Here is an 18236-nt window from a genome sequence, read left to right on the forward strand (position 1 = left end):
CTTCCATTGGTGCTGTGGGCTTGGGAATCTGACCTGGCTTTTCTGTATGTGCTCTGATATGGAACCACGAGGGCAGAGGGGGACAGCGCCGGTGATGTGTCAAAATTCAACAGCCCAGAAGAATGTGCTCCCTCACAGGTGGCAGGAGAAGATACCAGGAGACTGATACGGCAGCCAAACTACCAGAAAACAGCCTGTCACTCAGAAGACCATGTTTTAGACCTAAGTCGAGCTAAGGTCATAAGAAAGCTTGTTAAATGTCTGTAGCTTTCTTTCTTCATCCGGGGTACAAACTAGCCAAGGACTTACTCGGCAAATCCTAATACTTCCGGTAGGATTAGGGTAAACTGTCCAGGAACATTTGACTGATTAATATATCTCTAGGTTTTCCAAGAAAACTCTCGGGTTCTACTTGATAGCCCTGAGTTCTTTCATAGACTAGAAATATAGAAAATGGTAAGTGAATTCAGATTGCAGGGTTATTATTATTATTATTTTTTAAAGATCAACACCAGTATCACTTATAGATTTGCCTTTAGTTTTCCTAGGATAAAAATCCACCTTTCACGCTGAAGAACTTTCCACAGAAACAAGACAGAATGAGACCTGGAGCCTTATTCCACAAGAGCCCTCTTCTGCTGAGAAATAAGAGTTCTCTCTATTTTCTACAGGTTGGAAAAGTGCACGATGGGATAATAACCTTCTTGTATAAAAGTTCTTAGAAATCGATACAAAAAGATGAACATTTCATACAAGGCTAACAAATGAAAGACGTTCAATCTCACTAGTAATCAAAGAGATACAAATTAAATTAAAATAAAAATGAGATGCCGTTTTATAGTTTGATAATTGACAAAGATTAAAAAAACTGCTAAGACACTGTTCCTGAGAGTGAGGAAGCAGGAATGATCGTAAACTGCTGCTGGGAAACATACATGCATAGAAGTTTCCAGAAGAAAAATTTGCCATACATCACCACGGCCTTAGACTAGTTCATATCCTTCGATCTGGCAATTCCATTTCTAGGAATTTACTCAAGGAAATAACAGAAAATATACAGTGAGTCTTCTGTAGTATGATGTTTACCACAGTGTTTTTAATAATAGTAAAAAAAAAAAAAAAGGAAAAGAAAACAGCTTGCATGGTCCACTGTACAGATTGATTAAGTAAATTATGGACTTTCCCTATAATAGACTCCTGTGCGGTTATTAAAATTATGTTTGAGAAGAAATGTTTAGTGATACGGAAAATATTCATAATATATTTTTAGTCAAATAAGTAGGTTACAAAATGATACGTTCGATACGATCATAGCTTTTCTACACCTACACAAAACATACTTACACACAAAATGCTAGAAAGCTGGAGAGCAAAAAGTTAGCAGTAACTTCCTTCCATGTGATTTTCCTGCATTCTCCAAATTTTCTATGCTAAATATTAATTTTTAATCAGAAAATAAAAAGTAAATGCAGGAACACCTGGGTGGCCCAGTTGAGCGTCCAACTCTTGATTTCGGCTCAGGTCATGATCTCACAGTTCATGGATTAGAGCCCTGCATCAGGCTCTACACTGTCGGCATGGAGCCCGCTTGGGATTCTCTCTCTCCCTCTTTCTCTGCCCCTCCCCTGCACTTTCTCTGTCTCAAAATAAAATAAATAAATGTTAAAAAAAAAAAAGTAAATGTAAAATTTAGACAAAACATGTGCGGGAAAGTCCACATCTGATTTAGGTCTTTGTCTTGTGTGTTTGAAAGGTCTTGGCCAACCTCCAGAGCTCACTGGAAAACAAACCAGTGCAATCAATGGTCAAATAAATATAGGTCAGAGGCCTTTCTTAGATGGAGGGAAGTAGGACTCTTGCTTAGAGAAGAGAAAGTTATCAAATGACTTCCAAACTCTCTTCAAAACATAACTACCTGTGAAGAATGTTAATCAGTTGTGTTTCCCTTGCCACAAAAAATAAGGTCAAAGAAGGCGAAACATAGCAATCAACTTAGATGAGATGCAGAGTTGCTTGATTTTCCCTGCCCTAATGCCCAATGCAGTAATGGGTAATAACCGATTCCAAGAAAATGCTTGCCAATCAAATGAATGGGCAAATGAATGAACTGTGGATCAAGCTCAAGGCCACAGAGACAACACCTGTCCCAGAAGAAAGAGAAGTTGGAGGTAAAGGATGCATTCTAGGCTGTGATAAATGGGAAGCAGGATGAGGAGCGGGGGGGTGGGGGAGAGAGGAGGAGGGGGGGAGGGGGAGATGAAGAAGAAGAAGAAAAAGAGGAAGCAGGAGCAGCCATTTTCGTGTGTGGGAGAGACATTCTGAACAACAGAAACACAAAAATACGTGTGTTTGTGGGGATTCTGGGCAAGCAGAAGATCCAGTCACAGGCCTTCTTGCTGGTTTAAAAATAAAGGGAAAGGGAAAGGGAAAGGGAAAGGGAAAGGGGAAGGGGAAGGGGAAGGGGAAGGGGAAGGGGAAGGGGAAGGGAAAGGGAAAGGGAAAGGGAAAGGGAAAGGGAAAGGGAAAGGGAAAGGGAAGAAGAGAAACGTCCTGACTACGGGTTCAAGGATACTCCATGCAAAAAGCATGCATTAAGCACCTACTATGTACCATGCCTGAATTGAAGGCTAGGATACAAAACTAGGGTCCTTCTGTTTAGAAATCAGGGGCCTAGAGAGAAAGAAAAGCAATCAGAAAAGGACTCCCATTCCAACCCAGTGAGCTAAGTACTACGTAGATCCAGTCTGCAGGGACGGGGAAGTCCTTCTAGGAGAAGATAACTCTGAGCTAAATCTTTTAAATTGAGTGGGATCATGAGATCCTTATCCAATGCCATAGATTCTGGGCTATGGATTCTATCGCTTGAGAATTTTAATCGGTAGGAATTGCCTGTAGGAAAGACCAAACTCAGGAGGACAAGGTGCGGACAGAAGGGACATTTACAGTACCAGGCACTTGCAGAGCCTGTAGTCTACGTGGGAAGCGCCAGGCCAGGTACTTGAGATTTTCAACAGCGAAATCAATCACGCTGGACAAGGAACAGGAACGGATACCTACACGTCTGTTTTGCTCACCTTCCGTTCTGTTGTTGTGATTGTTCTGATGCCTAGTTTTGCCTCCCTCTGAACATTTTTTGTTTCCATTTGGAAATGTCCTACTTGTTTTAATAAACTTGAATTAAATAAGATAATGCATATAAAGTGCCTAGCACATGAGAAGTCAGTAAGTGTTAGTTATTAATACAATTATTAACTGTCATTTTAGCCTGTTAATTTTCTATCCTTAGTGTTTTTTAATTGTTCTTTAATTTATGGCTTTATACCACTTCCTTATTTTATTACCACTTGATCTGTTTTATAATCTTTGTAAGTATGTTCTTAGCTGATGTTATTTATTTTAACTACTCATCCTAGCTTATTTTATGTTTTTATTGTTCTCTTTAGTAATTGTGTTTCCTAATTGCTTTAACTTTCACTTTGCCACTTCACATGCAATTTCCTCTTTCTCCCACCATTTTGTTCCTCCTGTTGGTTCCCCTGTCGTTCGTTAGTATACTCTTCCTTCCTGATTCTGTTCTTCTTTCCTTGCTCTTTTTTTAAGAATTTTTCTTAATGGAAGTATAGTTGGCATATTTCCTAACTCTTTGAATTTACTATTTGTCACTCTTTTTTATATTTAAATTTTTAAAGTTTTACTCCTATTCTACTATCCTTGTACTTTGTTGCATTTAGTTTTTAATGTACTGAAAATGCCAAGTGTTCAGTGTCAACAAAGAGGAGGGACGGTCCCGATAGAGGTCGTGGCAAAGCAAGGTGATCTCTTCTTATCCTTCCTGTTGGTCCAGGAGAGACCGTTACTTCTGTAGTTGTTCCCCCAGTTTCTTTTTTTTTTTTTTTTTAGTGTTTATTTATTTATTTGGGGGAAAGAGAGCAAGCAGGGGAGGGGCAGAGAGAGAGAGAGAGAGAGAGAGAGAGAGAGAGAGAGACACACACACAGAATCCGAAGCAGGTTCCAGGCTCTGAGCTGTCAGCTCAGAGCCTGATGCGGGGCTCAAACCCACGAACCGTGAGATCATGACCTGAGCTGAAGCCAGACACTTAACTGACTGAGCTACCCAGGTGCCCTTTCCTCAGTTTTTTTTTTCTTAACGCTAATCTTCCCCCTCTAAAGCCATTATTTAACATGGGTAAGCTACTGAGGTAACAGGCTAAAATTTCCTCTTCTTCTATTTTACTGTCCCCAAGTTAAAAAAAAAAAAAGATTTCTCTTGATTTCATATCTAGATTCCTCCAACAGTCTTGCCATCTATTTTAACAAACCACCCAATTTCTCCATGAGGAGACCCTGGGCCTAAAGTTTCTGCTCTCTCTCATGTATGATCACTGGGTCCCTGGCTAAGTTGGTTAACCCAATAGGACACAACAGCAGAGACATATAGGCCACATCCAGGGAAGGACTTTCTATGTGATTTTTAGATTTAATTTTAGTAAGAGAACCAACTGGTCTTAAGCATTCCATGTGCCACCCAAAAAAGGATACATAACAATAGTCATAACTGAGTTCTCATTCTTTTCCATATCAGCCAGGCTCTAAAATATTTATGACCAGGAAACGTAACAGATTCTCTGAGCGGGAGGATCGTGCCAATTTCCTTTACTTAACATAAGAACTAGAGGTTCAAGACTCCCTCTGGACAGAGGGAAAGAACAGAGACCTTGGAGTCACTTGGCCGGGTCCACATCCAGGCTCTAGCCCTTTCTGGCTGTTGGATCTTGAGGAAATGACTTAATCTCTCTGTCTGTTTTCTCACCCACGAAATGGAGAAGAGAGTGTTAATGAAAACACTAGACTATATCAGGACACACACTAAGTGTTCCAAGTTAGTATTCTCAGTATAGATATTCATGTAAGGTCAGGTTTGCCTCAGAACTTTAAGTGTGGAGTTAGCTGTGCCTTGGCTCTCTTGCCCCTCGGAAAGGGCACAGAGTGTTCAGTAGATCTCTATGACTCCCAGCTCTGGCATGAGAGGGGCCTGGAGCTTCTCTCCTCCGGGTTTCACCCCCTCCGGTTATCCCCTTAGTCTCGGGGTTGGCAGAAGATGGGCTTGCACACTCCCGCGACAGGTCACTTTCCCTAAGGAGGAATAATTTTGGACGGATGTGAGGCTTTGAAAGATAATAGGTTTGTATACCTTTGGCTTCTGAACTGGACTTCAAGTTAAGGGGGCTAGAGAAGAAAAGGGAGAAAAAGGCAGAAGAGGGGATCTATAAAAGCTTCTAAGCGAGGAAATCCACTATAATTTTCAAATATCATTAGTGTCTGTTTTTATGTATTTCAAAAGTTTTAATTATGGAAAAGGGAACACAAGTCCCTTTAAAAGCAGTGATATCAAGTCCGAACCTAAGGCAGGTGTCGAATAAAGCATCCAATTTGATGTAAGGTGGACTTCTTAGCAGAGTCTGACTCTCAGGTCAAGCGAGGGGGCGAGTGGTGGCGAGGGAGACATCTGATGGGCTGGAGAAACACAGACTATTCTTTGGGCAATTTGTGCTCTGTCCTTCTTTTTCCTTTGTTTTTGTTTTTGTGGACTATCAGAAAGGGACAGACACAAGAAAGTAAGGGCAGTAAACTTCTATGCAAATGTACTATAGTCAAAGCTCAAAAAAACGTACACTTCTTCTCTGCACACTTAAGTGTGTAAAATTTTACCTTGAAAGAGAGAAAAAAAAACTGTGATCAAATAGTTAATTCTAGTTAATGATACACATACCAGTAATGTTTATTTAGGAAAACCTGTGCTGCTGTCTACAATTTACTTTGAAATGCATCAGAAAAAACAAGCTGAGGGGTGCTTGCGTGGCTCCGTCTGTTAAATGTCCAACTTTGGGCTACGTCATGATCTCACCAGTCCTGAGTTCGAGCCCCGCGTCAGGCTCTGTGCTGACAGCTCAGAGCCTGGAGTCTGCTTCAGATTCTGTGTCTCCCTCTCTCTCTCCCCGTCCCCCACTCACACTCTCTTTCTCTCAAAAATAAATCAACATTAAACAAAAGAAAAAAAGAAAAAGTAAGCTGGATTGGTAGATGGACAGAAGGATGCAGACAAGGACAGATATATGATGAAGCCAGCAGAGTGAAATCCTGATGACAGAATTATAGGTGGTAGGTATACTGGTTTTACTGTCAAATTCTTCCAACTCTTCGTATGCTTGAAAAACTTGAAAATAAAACATTGGAGGAAAATTTAAAAGTAATATCCTTAATGCAAGGAAAACAACATAATCCCTTCTCGTGGGTGAATCCTAAGCAGCATTTAAATGTGCTCCTTGCTAGAGCAGAACTTCTCAAACTTCACGTGCTTAGGCATCACCGGGGAATCTGATTAAAGCACAGAATCTGATTTAACAGTCTTGGTGGGGCCCGAGCTCACAAGGTCCTGGGCAATGCCAAGGTTGCTGATCTGAGGGCCATGCTTTGAAGAGGCCAGCAGGTCAGGGAGGAAGGAACAGCTCAGCAGCGGCCACCAGAGAAGGCTCTGGGCACCTGGGGAATGTGAAACAGAAATGAGACCTCCTATAAGGTCCAAACGGTTTTTGGATGTAAACAAAGGGTTCAAGAGGAGTTCAAAGACACGTCCTGCTTAGGCTTGAAAATGATCAGGTTAGATGAACTAATGGCTGCCAGAGTTGAAAATTACTGCAAATAGAGCCATAATAAATGTGCCGTCTATATATTTACATTTTAAATCTCCCTCCATATTATTTCATTGTTTAAAGCATATTATGCTAATCGCAGTTAACTTCTTGTGCACGGTTAATTTTTAATACAGTTCTATTTACATTAGGAAAGGCTTATTTAAGCAGAAAGCATGTTTTTCTGGGCTCTGTGTCAGGAAGTCTCCTGTTTTCACGGCATGGCTGCTGATTCAACACTATCATCCCACCTTTGGTGGCTACTCCGTGACTCGCAGGGCATCTAGAATGTTCTGTGCAATATGGTAGCCGCTAGCCACACGTGGCTATTTAAATTGCAATTAACTCAAATTAGATACAGTTAAGAATTTGTTTTTTCAGTCACACTAGCCATATTTCAAGTGCTCAACAGCCCTGCGTGGCTCATGGTTAACTTATTGGACAGCACTGAAATAGAAGCAGGGATGGAATGAGATGAACTCCGAGCCTTTCTAGGGTTCTGTGACTTTGCAGAGTGCAAGAACCATGTCTTATGATGATGGATATTAGAAGGTTCTCAACAAACATTTGTTTAATAAAGCATCTATTCATTTATTTAGTTATATGGTTAGTTGTTCTAGACTCAAATCAGTTCCCCGCCTTCTGCCTTATTCTCTAAGTGCAGAATATAAACATCGAATATTTAGAGAGATGGAAAAAAATTTCCTCAAACTCAAATAGAGTCAAATAGAGATTTTGAAGTAGAGATTTTTTTAAGGTACCAAATCTTAAAATAACAACTGGATTATCTAAGACACAGGTCTCACATTTTTGTCTGAAAACAAGCTAAGACCATGGAACTCCTTCCCACCAGGCAAGGAGCCATCAGCAGTTATCAATGCCAATGTTTCCCACGATTAAATTCAGGCAATTTAATTAGCTTAATTTTTACTGAGGTCTAGAGGAATCCGGCCACTTTCAGGAGCCACTGCAAAACCAAACTGTCCTTTTGAGGTTGTGATTTTTTTCTTTATAGAGCAGACAGCGGGACCGACTTGAGTCTGGAAAAACTGACCAGATTCTAGCCCAAGGATAGCATGGCGATGGGGCCAAATGTGGGCCCGACTGGACAGGATGCTGTAAACTACCAATTCCAACGAAAACAGCATGGTGTACATTGTCATCTCACAGACGGGACTCTTTTCAAAAAGACAAATTTCTCTTTAATTTATAGCTCTAAACGATTTCCCTTCCAGTTGTATTTTCCTGGAAATGGGGAAATACCATGTTTTCTAAGTAGCATATGATACTGGGAGAGGCCACAGACATCTAGCTCAGTTGTCCTTTTTAGAGTTCAGGAAACTGAGTCCTATCGAGGAAAAGCGATTTGTCCACGGTCACACAGGCGGAAAGCGGCAAAAACAGAATACACGCACACACACACACACACACACACACACACACACACACACACAACCACACACACTATGGATGTGATCTTGCTTGGAACTAGGTTTGAGACCAAGAGATTTCTCCGTGACTACTCCTACAGAGAGATAAGGAGTGTCTAGAACAAAGGATATATATTACAAGACCACGGTATGGAGGAAGGTGGATTTCTTAAACTATGCTGGTTGGTCTTGGGTCCGTCTGTTCTGCTGTAGAACTCACTTTCAGATTCTCTTTCCTAAAATTCAGAGTAGACTGGCTCCCTTGTTCGAGTGTTCCAAGAACAGGAAACCTGGTCACAAAGTGCTGAATGACACTGAAAACTAAAACATGTGCTGACAGGCATCAGGATTTTACATAATCTAGATACAGGCTTTCCCCAACCTGACCTGGATATAATAGGATGTCGTCTCATTCGCCAAGGTCAAAAATACTGACTTATTTATTGGATGGATGGATGGATGAACGGACAGATGCACGGATGAATACATGAACACATGAGTGCATGAGTAAGGATGCCACTGGACAATTTGGACTCATTCGTTTTCTGTACCTTTAAGGGCTTTCTCCCGGCCACGGAGGAAAAACAATGGATGCCTAGGACATTACAATATTAAGATATTTGTTTTTGCTTCTCCAACTATTGTGGGCTCAAATAAAATGCTTTTCCCTTCTCAAATGCTGAGCTGATATGGTATTAAGGTTTAAAGGCCTCATCAGATAAGAAACTAAAGGGGCTGCCTCTGTTTCCTTTTGACTCTGCCATAAAAGAAAGCCAGGCTGGAAGCTTCTGGAAGGCAGGAGTCCATCTACCTCATTCCTGCTGCCTTCAAACCCTCCAAAGACTGGTTCACCATGTTCAGACCTGTTGATTCTCATCACTCCCTTCACCCTTCCAGCCTGGGCCTGTTCACTGGCCCCCTATCGCAGCATCAGAAGGTACCCGAAGGCAGGTAAGCGGGGGGCATATCTGGATATGTCTTTGTACCTTCACATTTCAAATTCCACTTGGCAAAATAGAAGAATTGAAACTTCATATAATTAAAATGAGTTTTTAAAGATTTGCATATGAATTTTAATTATCACCCTAACTTCCCAGTCCTACAATTTCACACGTGGCAACGTCTTATTAATATATACTTTAAGTGGAGGGAGGTCTCTCAGAAGTAGTTAAGAAAAAATTTAAATGATGGCACGTAGCCAAGTATTACCAAGTAACCCTTCTGATATCTAAGCGCCTGCAATGTGTTCAATAGGATGCTATTTTTATCCTCAAGATTTATATTTTCTTTATTTCCTCAATAAGTATCCTTTTTTTCCCTTTGCCGAACATGGGAGAAAAGCAAACCCAAACAAAAAAACATATGCTATGGCTTCCAAAGAGAAAAGTTTCATCTCTGTTTTTCCATTCCTGTAATTATCACAAAGCAAAACTCACGGGATGTTTCTGTCATAAACGGACACTGATGGCGCCCTGCCTTTACAGAGAGAACACTAACACTTTATTTCCACCTTCACTAAAACTCTTGAATGAGAAACATCGTACAGGGGTTGCTCTTTTTCTTCCAGGGGTTTCTATTTACATTTAAAATTGGCCGGAGTGAACTCACTCCCTTAACTCACATTTGAAAATAATTAAAAATAACGTGTTCCGCCCCGGGAAGAATAATGCTTTCTGCTTCCACGGATCTCTGAGAATTCACAGGGAAAGGTTTATGTAATGAAAGCTCTTCCTCCTTCCCATTTAGGACCTCAAGATACAATTTTAGGGGTTAGAGGGGGAGGCTAGAAGGAATGGCAGGGGCTAACTCTACCCAAAGAGGTGTCCAGGGAGGCTAGGCTACAGGGGAGTCGGGCATCCCTGGGGCTGACAGGAGAACCCAAAGATCATACTGGAAGGACTCTAGAACTATGGAATTTAGAAGGGGAGTTTAGAACTTGCTTATCTGGTAAACTTTATAGATGAGGCAAAAATACAGAGGCGATGCCACTTATCAAAAGCAGAGCCACAGGAAAGATCTAAATTTCCCAATTTCAAGTTGCTTCTACCCCTAACGCGTCTGTCCATGGAGGTTTCAATGCCCCATCTGGTAGAGACCACAAAGAGAAAAGGCCACCAGAAATGATTTCTATTTCTACTATGGATGGTATCCCACAAACAGGTTTTGGCATCGGGTTTCTCTGAGGACAGGAGAAGTTCTGCAGAATTCAAAGGGATCATCCTCTTGACAATATCATCAGTATCTAGCTTCATGGATTTAATGCTGATTCGAATCATGTTCTCAGAGAATCCGCACTGGCCAAAAGTTTGGAAACTTCTTATTAAAGGGCAGACTGGAGAAACTTTTTGAATTAAAAACACGGGATATTTGTGGGTTAGTAAAGCATTTAAAAGGAAAGTCACTACTAGATACTTTCCTGCTATGTAAGATGTGGATATTGGCCACTGAGTGCACTTTGTAAATCCAGTGGCAACTTGTCTTCTCTTACCTGATTCATTCATCCGCAAACATGTTTTGAGCAATACAGGCATTTAGGAAATATTTAGGAAATATTCAGGAGTGAAAGACACGAAGACCAAGTAAGTCTGTCTGTTCACGTATCTATAACACAAAGGCAGGGTATGTGTGATGAGGCAGAGAGAAGCAGGGGAGAAGGGCTAAGGGGGAAAACACAGGCAGCAAGGAGGAGACGGCTGTGGAAGCAAAAGGGATTTTTGAGGGTGGGGAGGCATGGGGAAGGCGGCACAGGAATGAAGGGCATTTATGGAGGTGGTGGCCATGAGCAAACATAAGGGGATGTGGGTAACCAGGCAACGATGAACTGACCATGTTGCCCAGCAACCAAATTCTACCTGGATGTCAGGAGGATGAGGTAGAAGGGCAGGTAGGTTGGGGCCAGAGTGTGGGAGACCCCGGATGTCGGACTTGGGGTTTGAACTCGCTTAGGTAGGCAGCAGACCGGCGCTGGTGATTTCCGGGCAAGGAATGGCAAAATTCAGAGGGTGTATGCAGGAGAAAGGAGACACCGAAGGCAAGAACAGTGACTAGAAAGTGGTCATGTGAAATGGCCCAGCCAATGAACTATTCTAGAACTAGGGCAACGGCAGCGAGAAAGGAAAGAGAAGAACGTGATCTAAGTACGTCTGATTGACAGGGAAGTGGAATAACCTCCCTCTGTTCCTCAGAGCCCCTCTAAGCTGCTACGTGTTGTCCATTGTCGTCTGAGAGCGCAGGGGACCTAAGCTCACTGCCGCTAAGGAAGGGGGTGTTCAGGACTCGCGAACCCTACATCCTTTTCGAAAGTGTAGCTTCCCACCAGGAGAGAAAAAAGTGACAGCCGTGTCCTGACCAATCCTCACTAGAAACTACCTACTGTAAAAAACTGCTCACACAAGAGGAGAAAAAAGGTCAGATTAGAACGTTATCGCTTAGAACATTTCATACTGCATTCGTGTGGAACAATTTCTACTTTGCCAAGCCCTTTCCTCCTTATTTTCTCATTTTCCCTGAAGCAGCCCTTGGGGTTTTAAGGGTGGGAAGTGCTGGCCCTGTTTTCTGGAAGAGAGGTACGATGCCTGCCCACGGACACACGAGTGATCAGGGCCAGGGTCTCCCAGCTCTTCCGCGACCTTCCACGCCTTTGCCACCTGGGCTCACTGAAAGGCAAGTGGTCTGAACTTGATGGGATTTAAAATAGACGTTGGTTGGATAAGAAACGGGTGCTATGCAAACCCAGCCAGGGGAGCAGATAAAGGCTGCCCAGAAAATGTCCTCTGCCGAAGGAAACACAATCCAGAGTCCAGCTGGAAATTCCATTGCTGCCTTGGGTTTGGGAATTGTTTATTTTTATTTCTTGGCTCGAACCTCTCATTCCTGCCCTCATCTCTTCTTGTCTCCCTCCTTCCCTTTTTCTTCTCCTGGCGGCCAGAGCCCCACTCTGCACGTACACATGGGTCCGTGTCGAACACCACGGTCTAAAAACACAGCTTGCTCTAACCGGCTCCGTCTCCTGCAGGTGGCACCACGGAAAATTTAAAATGGATACCAAAAGGCACGCATCCTCCACGATCAGCCTTTGAATCATCTACCCCGCGTATTAAAGGGCCAGAAATAAAATAAACATGGTTCCCAGGGAAAAAAATTAACGCACAACCACAGACTCTTTCGAGTGGCATTTTCAAGCCCGGTTTCTGTGGGAAGCTTATGTAATCAGACATAATTGTCTGCACATGTTTGGTTACCCTCTTGCAGAAATGATTCCCAGCCCACCAGATAACATCAGAGGGGTCAATGTTGACCCCCCCCAACCCAGAGCCTGAGTGGCACCCTCTTCTGCACTACCCAGTCAGGAAGAAAGATACCACACAGCAGAAGTGGGAGCCCATTTCTTGCCCACTCACATAGACTTTCTGCAGTTCCTTGTTTCAGTGTGCCTATATTCTCGTCCCCACCCTCTGGTACTTTCCTCATGTTCCTGTCTTCCACTTATACAGAGCGAAGCTTTCTCTGGAAAAAAAAAACCTATCTTCAGAAAACACATAAATGCATATGTGCTTGAAACCCCTCCCCCCGCCCCCCGCAACAAAGAAGCACAGGGCACCTTCATTCAGCTGGCATCCGTTTTTGAGAACACAGTCTTCCACCAAGTATCTTGCATTTCTCTGAGCAGGTTTCTGGCAAGTCAGCCGTTAATACGGTAATAATGATTAGTAGGAGCCTAAGAAGAGAAGCATGCCTCTGTTCTGGAAATTCTTTCTGGAAAATTGCCATGATTGCCCAGACTACATTCAATAGGGTTAGCTTTGACCTCCTCCAGCTCCTGCCGGAGAGGGACTTGATAAATATCATACAAATTCAGAGTAGATCCCGCCAAAAGTAGGTAGAAAATAAAGGATTCCTCATTGGCAGGGGCCTCAAAAGTCACCAAGACACTTACAACCTGGTACTTGACTCCTTTCTCTGACATCCTAAGTAGCTAGCTACGCCATGCTTGAGTGCTCTGATGACGGGGAAATCTTGACTTTCCCAGGAAGCCAATCCCTTCTCCAGGTAACTCTGTGAGAAAGGCCCATCAACTGTTGAAATGCGATGTATTTCCCTGAATCTTCCACCCAGGGCTTCTATCCTTCCCCCCTTCCGATCACTCAGGATGAATCCAATCTTCCCCACAAATAACGTGTTTCAAATTACTATATACCAACCGCATTTTCTCTTTTATGGGCTAAGAACTCCTAATTCTTTCAACCATTCCTTGTGATGAACCAGCTGGTATTCCATTGATTCCTTCTAGTCTGGGCTTAGTCATGTCTGACTTGACGCATGTGGGGTGGAAGGAGCCATCACCTCCCTCACTGCAGACACTGTACCTCAATGAGTATAGACCGGGATGCCATTAACATGTCATGCCTACCTTTCCTTCGTTCCATCCCCAACGCATTTGAATCACAACAACAGAAACAAACAAGAAATCGTCACCATCAATCAACCACAGTTTTCTTCTACAGTTCTGAGCCAATGGTTCTGGTGGCGCTTTCTGCGACCTCTAAAAGCCCAGGAAATGACCCCCTGATCTGAAGAACAGCCTCCTTTTCCAGGCTGCCTCTTGTCCCAGCTTGCTGTCACCGCTGCTGAGATAGCGGACGATTGATCTGAGAAATCAAGTTGGATTGCTGTCCCAAATCTACATTCGGTTCTCCTTGTGTCTGTCTGATCGATTTCACTCTGTGCGACACAGCTTGTCGCTATGAATTTTCATGCTAGTCAGAAGCCGCCAGCGCGCCCAAGAACACGAAGATGGTCCGCACCCCTCCCCATCCCTTCGACGCACCCGGCCTCTGAGTTAATTTCTTTTTTTTCTTTTCGTCCTTAGACAGATTGGAGAAAGGCTGGTTTTTTTTTTGTTTTGTTTTGTTTTGTTTTGTTTTTTTTAAGACCACAGACCTGGATGCAATGGATTTTGGCTACTGGTTTTCCCACCCAGGTCCCCAGGCCCCTGCTTGTGGCAACATTTCCTACCACTGTTGTGCTAGGTGTCACCTGGTTAGCGGCTCCTCTCGGCTGAACGCGAGTGGCCGCAGGTGCCATGCGAACACTGATTGCGTGTGACAGCCCTAGACGCCAGCTGCCTGCGTGAAGCCTTCCCAGTCGCCACTTTTTGTGTGGGTGGAATGCTGCCGACGGCGTGGCCGATACAGAAACAAGAAACTAGGTGACCATAAAGCTGAGATGAGTCCTACTAAGTGGCATTCCAAGCCCTGTGGCTTTGAAATAATTGGTTATGATAGAAGAAACACAAAGGGTGGGGGGGCCTTGTTTTCTTACACTGATGCCCTGCGGACTGTACATCTGACTGGCTGCGAGTCCGTCACTGTATCCTCCTGTCTGGCTGATAACATGGCGAAGGGTATCCACCTAAACAATGAACAACAACAGAGAGGCAATTAGTCAGGGAGACGCAGGCAAAGGGAGGCAGAGAATCATCAGGCAGGCGACCGCGTGGACACGCCACATTCACGCGATCGTGACGGAGGTAACCTCCCCGGGAGGGGCCCGCCAGGAGGAGGCCGCCTCTCTATCTGCCAAATCCGTTTTTCTTTCTGAGTTCAGTGAGCAAGACGGGAGAATGGTCAGAGAAACCTGGGATTCCCACCGCTGAAACTGACTCACGGCGTTGCATGAGACGGCGGGGACCGGGTGACAGGAGCGGGGACAGAGTGAAGGAGCCACACCCCCCCTTTCGTGCAGATCACCCGCCACAGCTTCTCCTTCGCTGGTATCCCACACAAGTCAAGGCTCTGTCTAGAGGGGGCTAGGGCAGCCACCTCACAGACAGAGCGGTCTGTGACTAACGCCATCTTTTGGAGGACTCGGATGACGGCCAGCTGTTCGCTCGCTTGGCCAGTCTGACCACGGCTCCTCACACTTGTCCCCAGGTAGCTCCCTGAGCGAGGGGCTGAATCACTGGCCAGGTGGTCTCTTCCAGGCACGTAGGGTTTCCTGTTCCACACGCAGGGTGGGAGAGTGGGCTAAGGTGGTCCCAACTTCCCTAGCAACCCTGACCCAGGGCATTCGACTTTACCCTGTCACAGCAGGCTCTGTGCTGAGACCGGAGGGTGGCTTCGTGAGGCGTAGTGAAGGCGGGCTGCTTGCTAATGGGTACCAAGGGTTTACACCACACGACCTGATGTTTGCTTCCCAACATGGGCTCTGACTCATGACCAGAAACCCAAGTTCCTTGACCTCAAGGATGACTGAGAAGATGAGTTTAGTCAACATGGCTGGGTGTTTTTACAGCTTGAAACAAAAACAGGAGATACGAAGGCATTTGCCTACTCATCAGTTACCTCCTTAGTTGGCAAATATTGAGTGTGGGAAGCCCACGACCGAGAGGGAGACCTGCTATGTGAGACAATGGACTGGACTCCTCCTCCCTTCCCTTCAGTGAGGAAAGAATACGCTGCTGGTTCCACGTGCCCGATGGGCCTTGGTCGCCTCACCCTGGGCTTGTTCTTCTCCTGCTTTCCCAGTGTGGCTGACAAGCCAGAGCCAAATGCATTCACAAAGTGTGGACGAGATTCCCCATGACCATGGCTGTCTTTGTTTTGTTTTGGTTTGGCTGTTAGTAAGATTGTATTTCTGCCTTTCACCCCCTCTCTCTCTCTTTCTCTCTCTCTCTCACTCTCTCTCTCCCCGCCCATCTCCCCCTCTCTCACCATCTCCCTCTCTCTCTCTGGACAGACTGGCAAGTGCCAATACGACCGAGGGCTCTGGGCACTCCAATGCATTCACCTGGTGGCACATTGGCTGGGTCCCTACCTGTGACTGCACGTTGGCTCCAACCTGGGCCCCTTGGTAAGAGTCCCCATTGAGTGACTGCACGCCCATGAACAAATCTCCAGAGTTTGACATGTTAAAAGAACTGGAAGAACCTGGAAAGGAAAGAGTGAGGCACCTGAATCACAGAAAGGCAAAGGGTCACAACCCCTGCAACTAACAGCCAAGAGGAAGAATGACATGCAAAGCGACACCCCCCCCCCAAATAAACACTAAAATAAAAATAATATCAACAGAATCCGGTTAGTAGCATGAAGGACAGAGCAAGCGGTGAAGGGTGCGTATCGTCCATGTTATGGGAAGCCGCATCTTACTGCAAGTTGCCAATAGGGCTGTGTCCCCTCAACAGCTTCAAGCTGAGAAAGGGGACATTTCTTCTTCTCAACTTAGTCTATGCGAATCGGAGACGGTCTCCAGACCTGAGACCTCTCTTTCATGCCCGTTAAACTCTAGGGGTTCTCCACCAGTTGAAGAACTTGGGCCGGTGCCACCATGTTGGAGCACATGAGCTGCTGTTCAGCTGGCTTTCAAACAGGCCACTGCCAACCCATCTGCCCTCACGTGGGAAGCAGCCCCGGGTGGGGTATGCATGAAAGCAGTGCCACGCGTCAGGGCTGGCCCTGGGACGCGAGTCCATTGACATTCCTGATTTCTGGAAGGAAGGTCGGGCTCTTTGCTGGGTGGCAAGCAGCCCGGGAGAGCGTCAAGGACTGCAAGAAGACGTGAGAATGGTCACCTGCTTCCCTTGCCGCCCGCCATTACGGAGGAACGTGACACAGAATAACGGGCCAGGAATTCTGCAGCATGCACGGAATACGAAATGCTAATAGTGACACTTATGGCAATAATAAAAGTGGGCCTCAAGAAAAGCAGTCAGCCATCTGCTTTCACCTCCCAGAGAAGAAGCCTTCTCCCAGGCAGTTAGCCTTCAGGCAGCACCCAGGTTGCACTGGGGTAAACCCAGCCTACCCGCAGCCGAAACACAAGGGCGTGGGGAAGCTTCATATTATTCTGAAGTCATCGTGCAGCTCAGCGCATTAGGAAAGAAAGCTCAACGTGCAAGGTTTGGTTAAAACATGACATTAGCCTAGAAAAGGAGAGACCTTAGGGACCCAGGTCAGTTCCACTCTACTTCCAACTCTGTCTTGTTCAAACTGCGCCCTTGCCCTCACACTCTGACAGCCATCATCCGTGTGGGATCACCCAGCAATGATGCCCCAGCTCTGACGCTTTCTCATCTCCCAAGATAGGGATCTGCGCTCTCCTAGAGGGCTGTCTCCTGGAGCTCGAGAGAAGGCTCTTTCTGTGCCCTGGAAGAGTCCCTTAACCGGCAATGAATTCTGAACTCTGCCACTCTGTGCTATGTCTAACCGCTCATAGCGTCCCCATCCTCCCAAGGCAGGAGCCATTCCGAAGAACCCAACAGTTTCCTTGGGGAGATTCTCAACTTCCAGTAATGTGGCGCAAATCTCCCCAACGGGTGGGTGAAGCGGGGTGCAGCACAGATCACACTGTCACGTTGAGGTACATAATTCCCGGACCTGCATGTCCTACTTACATCCCTCTCAAACCTTTCTTTTAATTGAACCCAAATAATAACAGCCATTTTGTACTCGTCGTTACAACGCGTGCTCCCGCGTAGATGGCATCAGAACTGAGAACAGTCAGCTCCCAGATCCCCGGATGAGAATTGTCTGTACGACACCAGGATGTTTTTCCTCCGAGAATGTTCAGTTTGATGCCCAGGGATTTTCTTTCTCTCCCAATCAAATACCACGTAATAAACCCACACTCTATAAGCTTCGCTGATGGCTTACGGGAAATTAGCACGCAAACGAAGGAATGGGAGAAAAGCCCCACAGGGCTGCAATGGTGCCGGGTACCATGAAGGTACGGAACGTGCCATTTACAAGATACACACCGCAATTGACACAGATGATTTAAAAAATATATGTGCATAGATAAATTGTAAATATGTCTGGCTGCCGAGTGTACATGGAAATAAATATGCGCATATCAATGTCCTTCATGTACAAGTGCATTTGAATCAGAGCAGTAATTGCAGGAATGATCCCTGTGTTCTTGCCTCTGCATTTTATCGTCCGTACACCCATGTACAACATTACCATGGCTTCCGACCCTCTGATAAGTAGCTAGAGGCACTGATTTTTCTGAGAGAAGAGGCCGCGTGCCATTGACACGGCAATAAGGCAGCCAGAAGCCCACACGAGACTCTAAGTAAGGAGGAGAAGACACGTTCTTCTCCTGGACTGGAGGTTAGAAA

The 18236-nt window shown here is 45.0% G+C and overlaps 1 protein-coding gene across 9 annotated transcripts in view; it reads right to left on the reverse strand.

Annotated features, from left to right (window-relative positions):
- Window positions 1-18236, reverse strand: part of PBX1 (PBX homeobox 1) — a 289312-nt gene that overhangs the window by 10733 nt on the left and 260343 nt on the right. For 5 of the 9 annotated variants that reach the window (XM_042976720.1, XM_042976718.1, XM_042976719.1 and 2 more), the window contains 2 exons: window positions 15935-16047; window positions 14441-14530 (listed from right to left, as the gene is read on the reverse strand). In XM_042976720.1, the coding sequence (XP_042832654.1) occupies window positions 14441-14530; window positions 15935-16047 (203 nt within the window). The remainder of the gene's footprint in view (window positions 1-14440; window positions 14531-15934; window positions 16048-18236) is intronic. The other 4 variants (XM_042976722.1, XM_042976725.1, XM_042976723.1 and 1 more) reach the window with 1 other exon arrangement.

The sequence above is a fragment of the Panthera tigris genome, chromosome F3, assembly GCF_018350195.1.
Source record: "Panthera tigris isolate Pti1 chromosome F3, P.tigris_Pti1_mat1.1, whole genome shotgun sequence".
Classification (NCBI taxonomy): domain Eukaryota; kingdom Metazoa; phylum Chordata; class Mammalia; order Carnivora; family Felidae; genus Panthera; species Panthera tigris.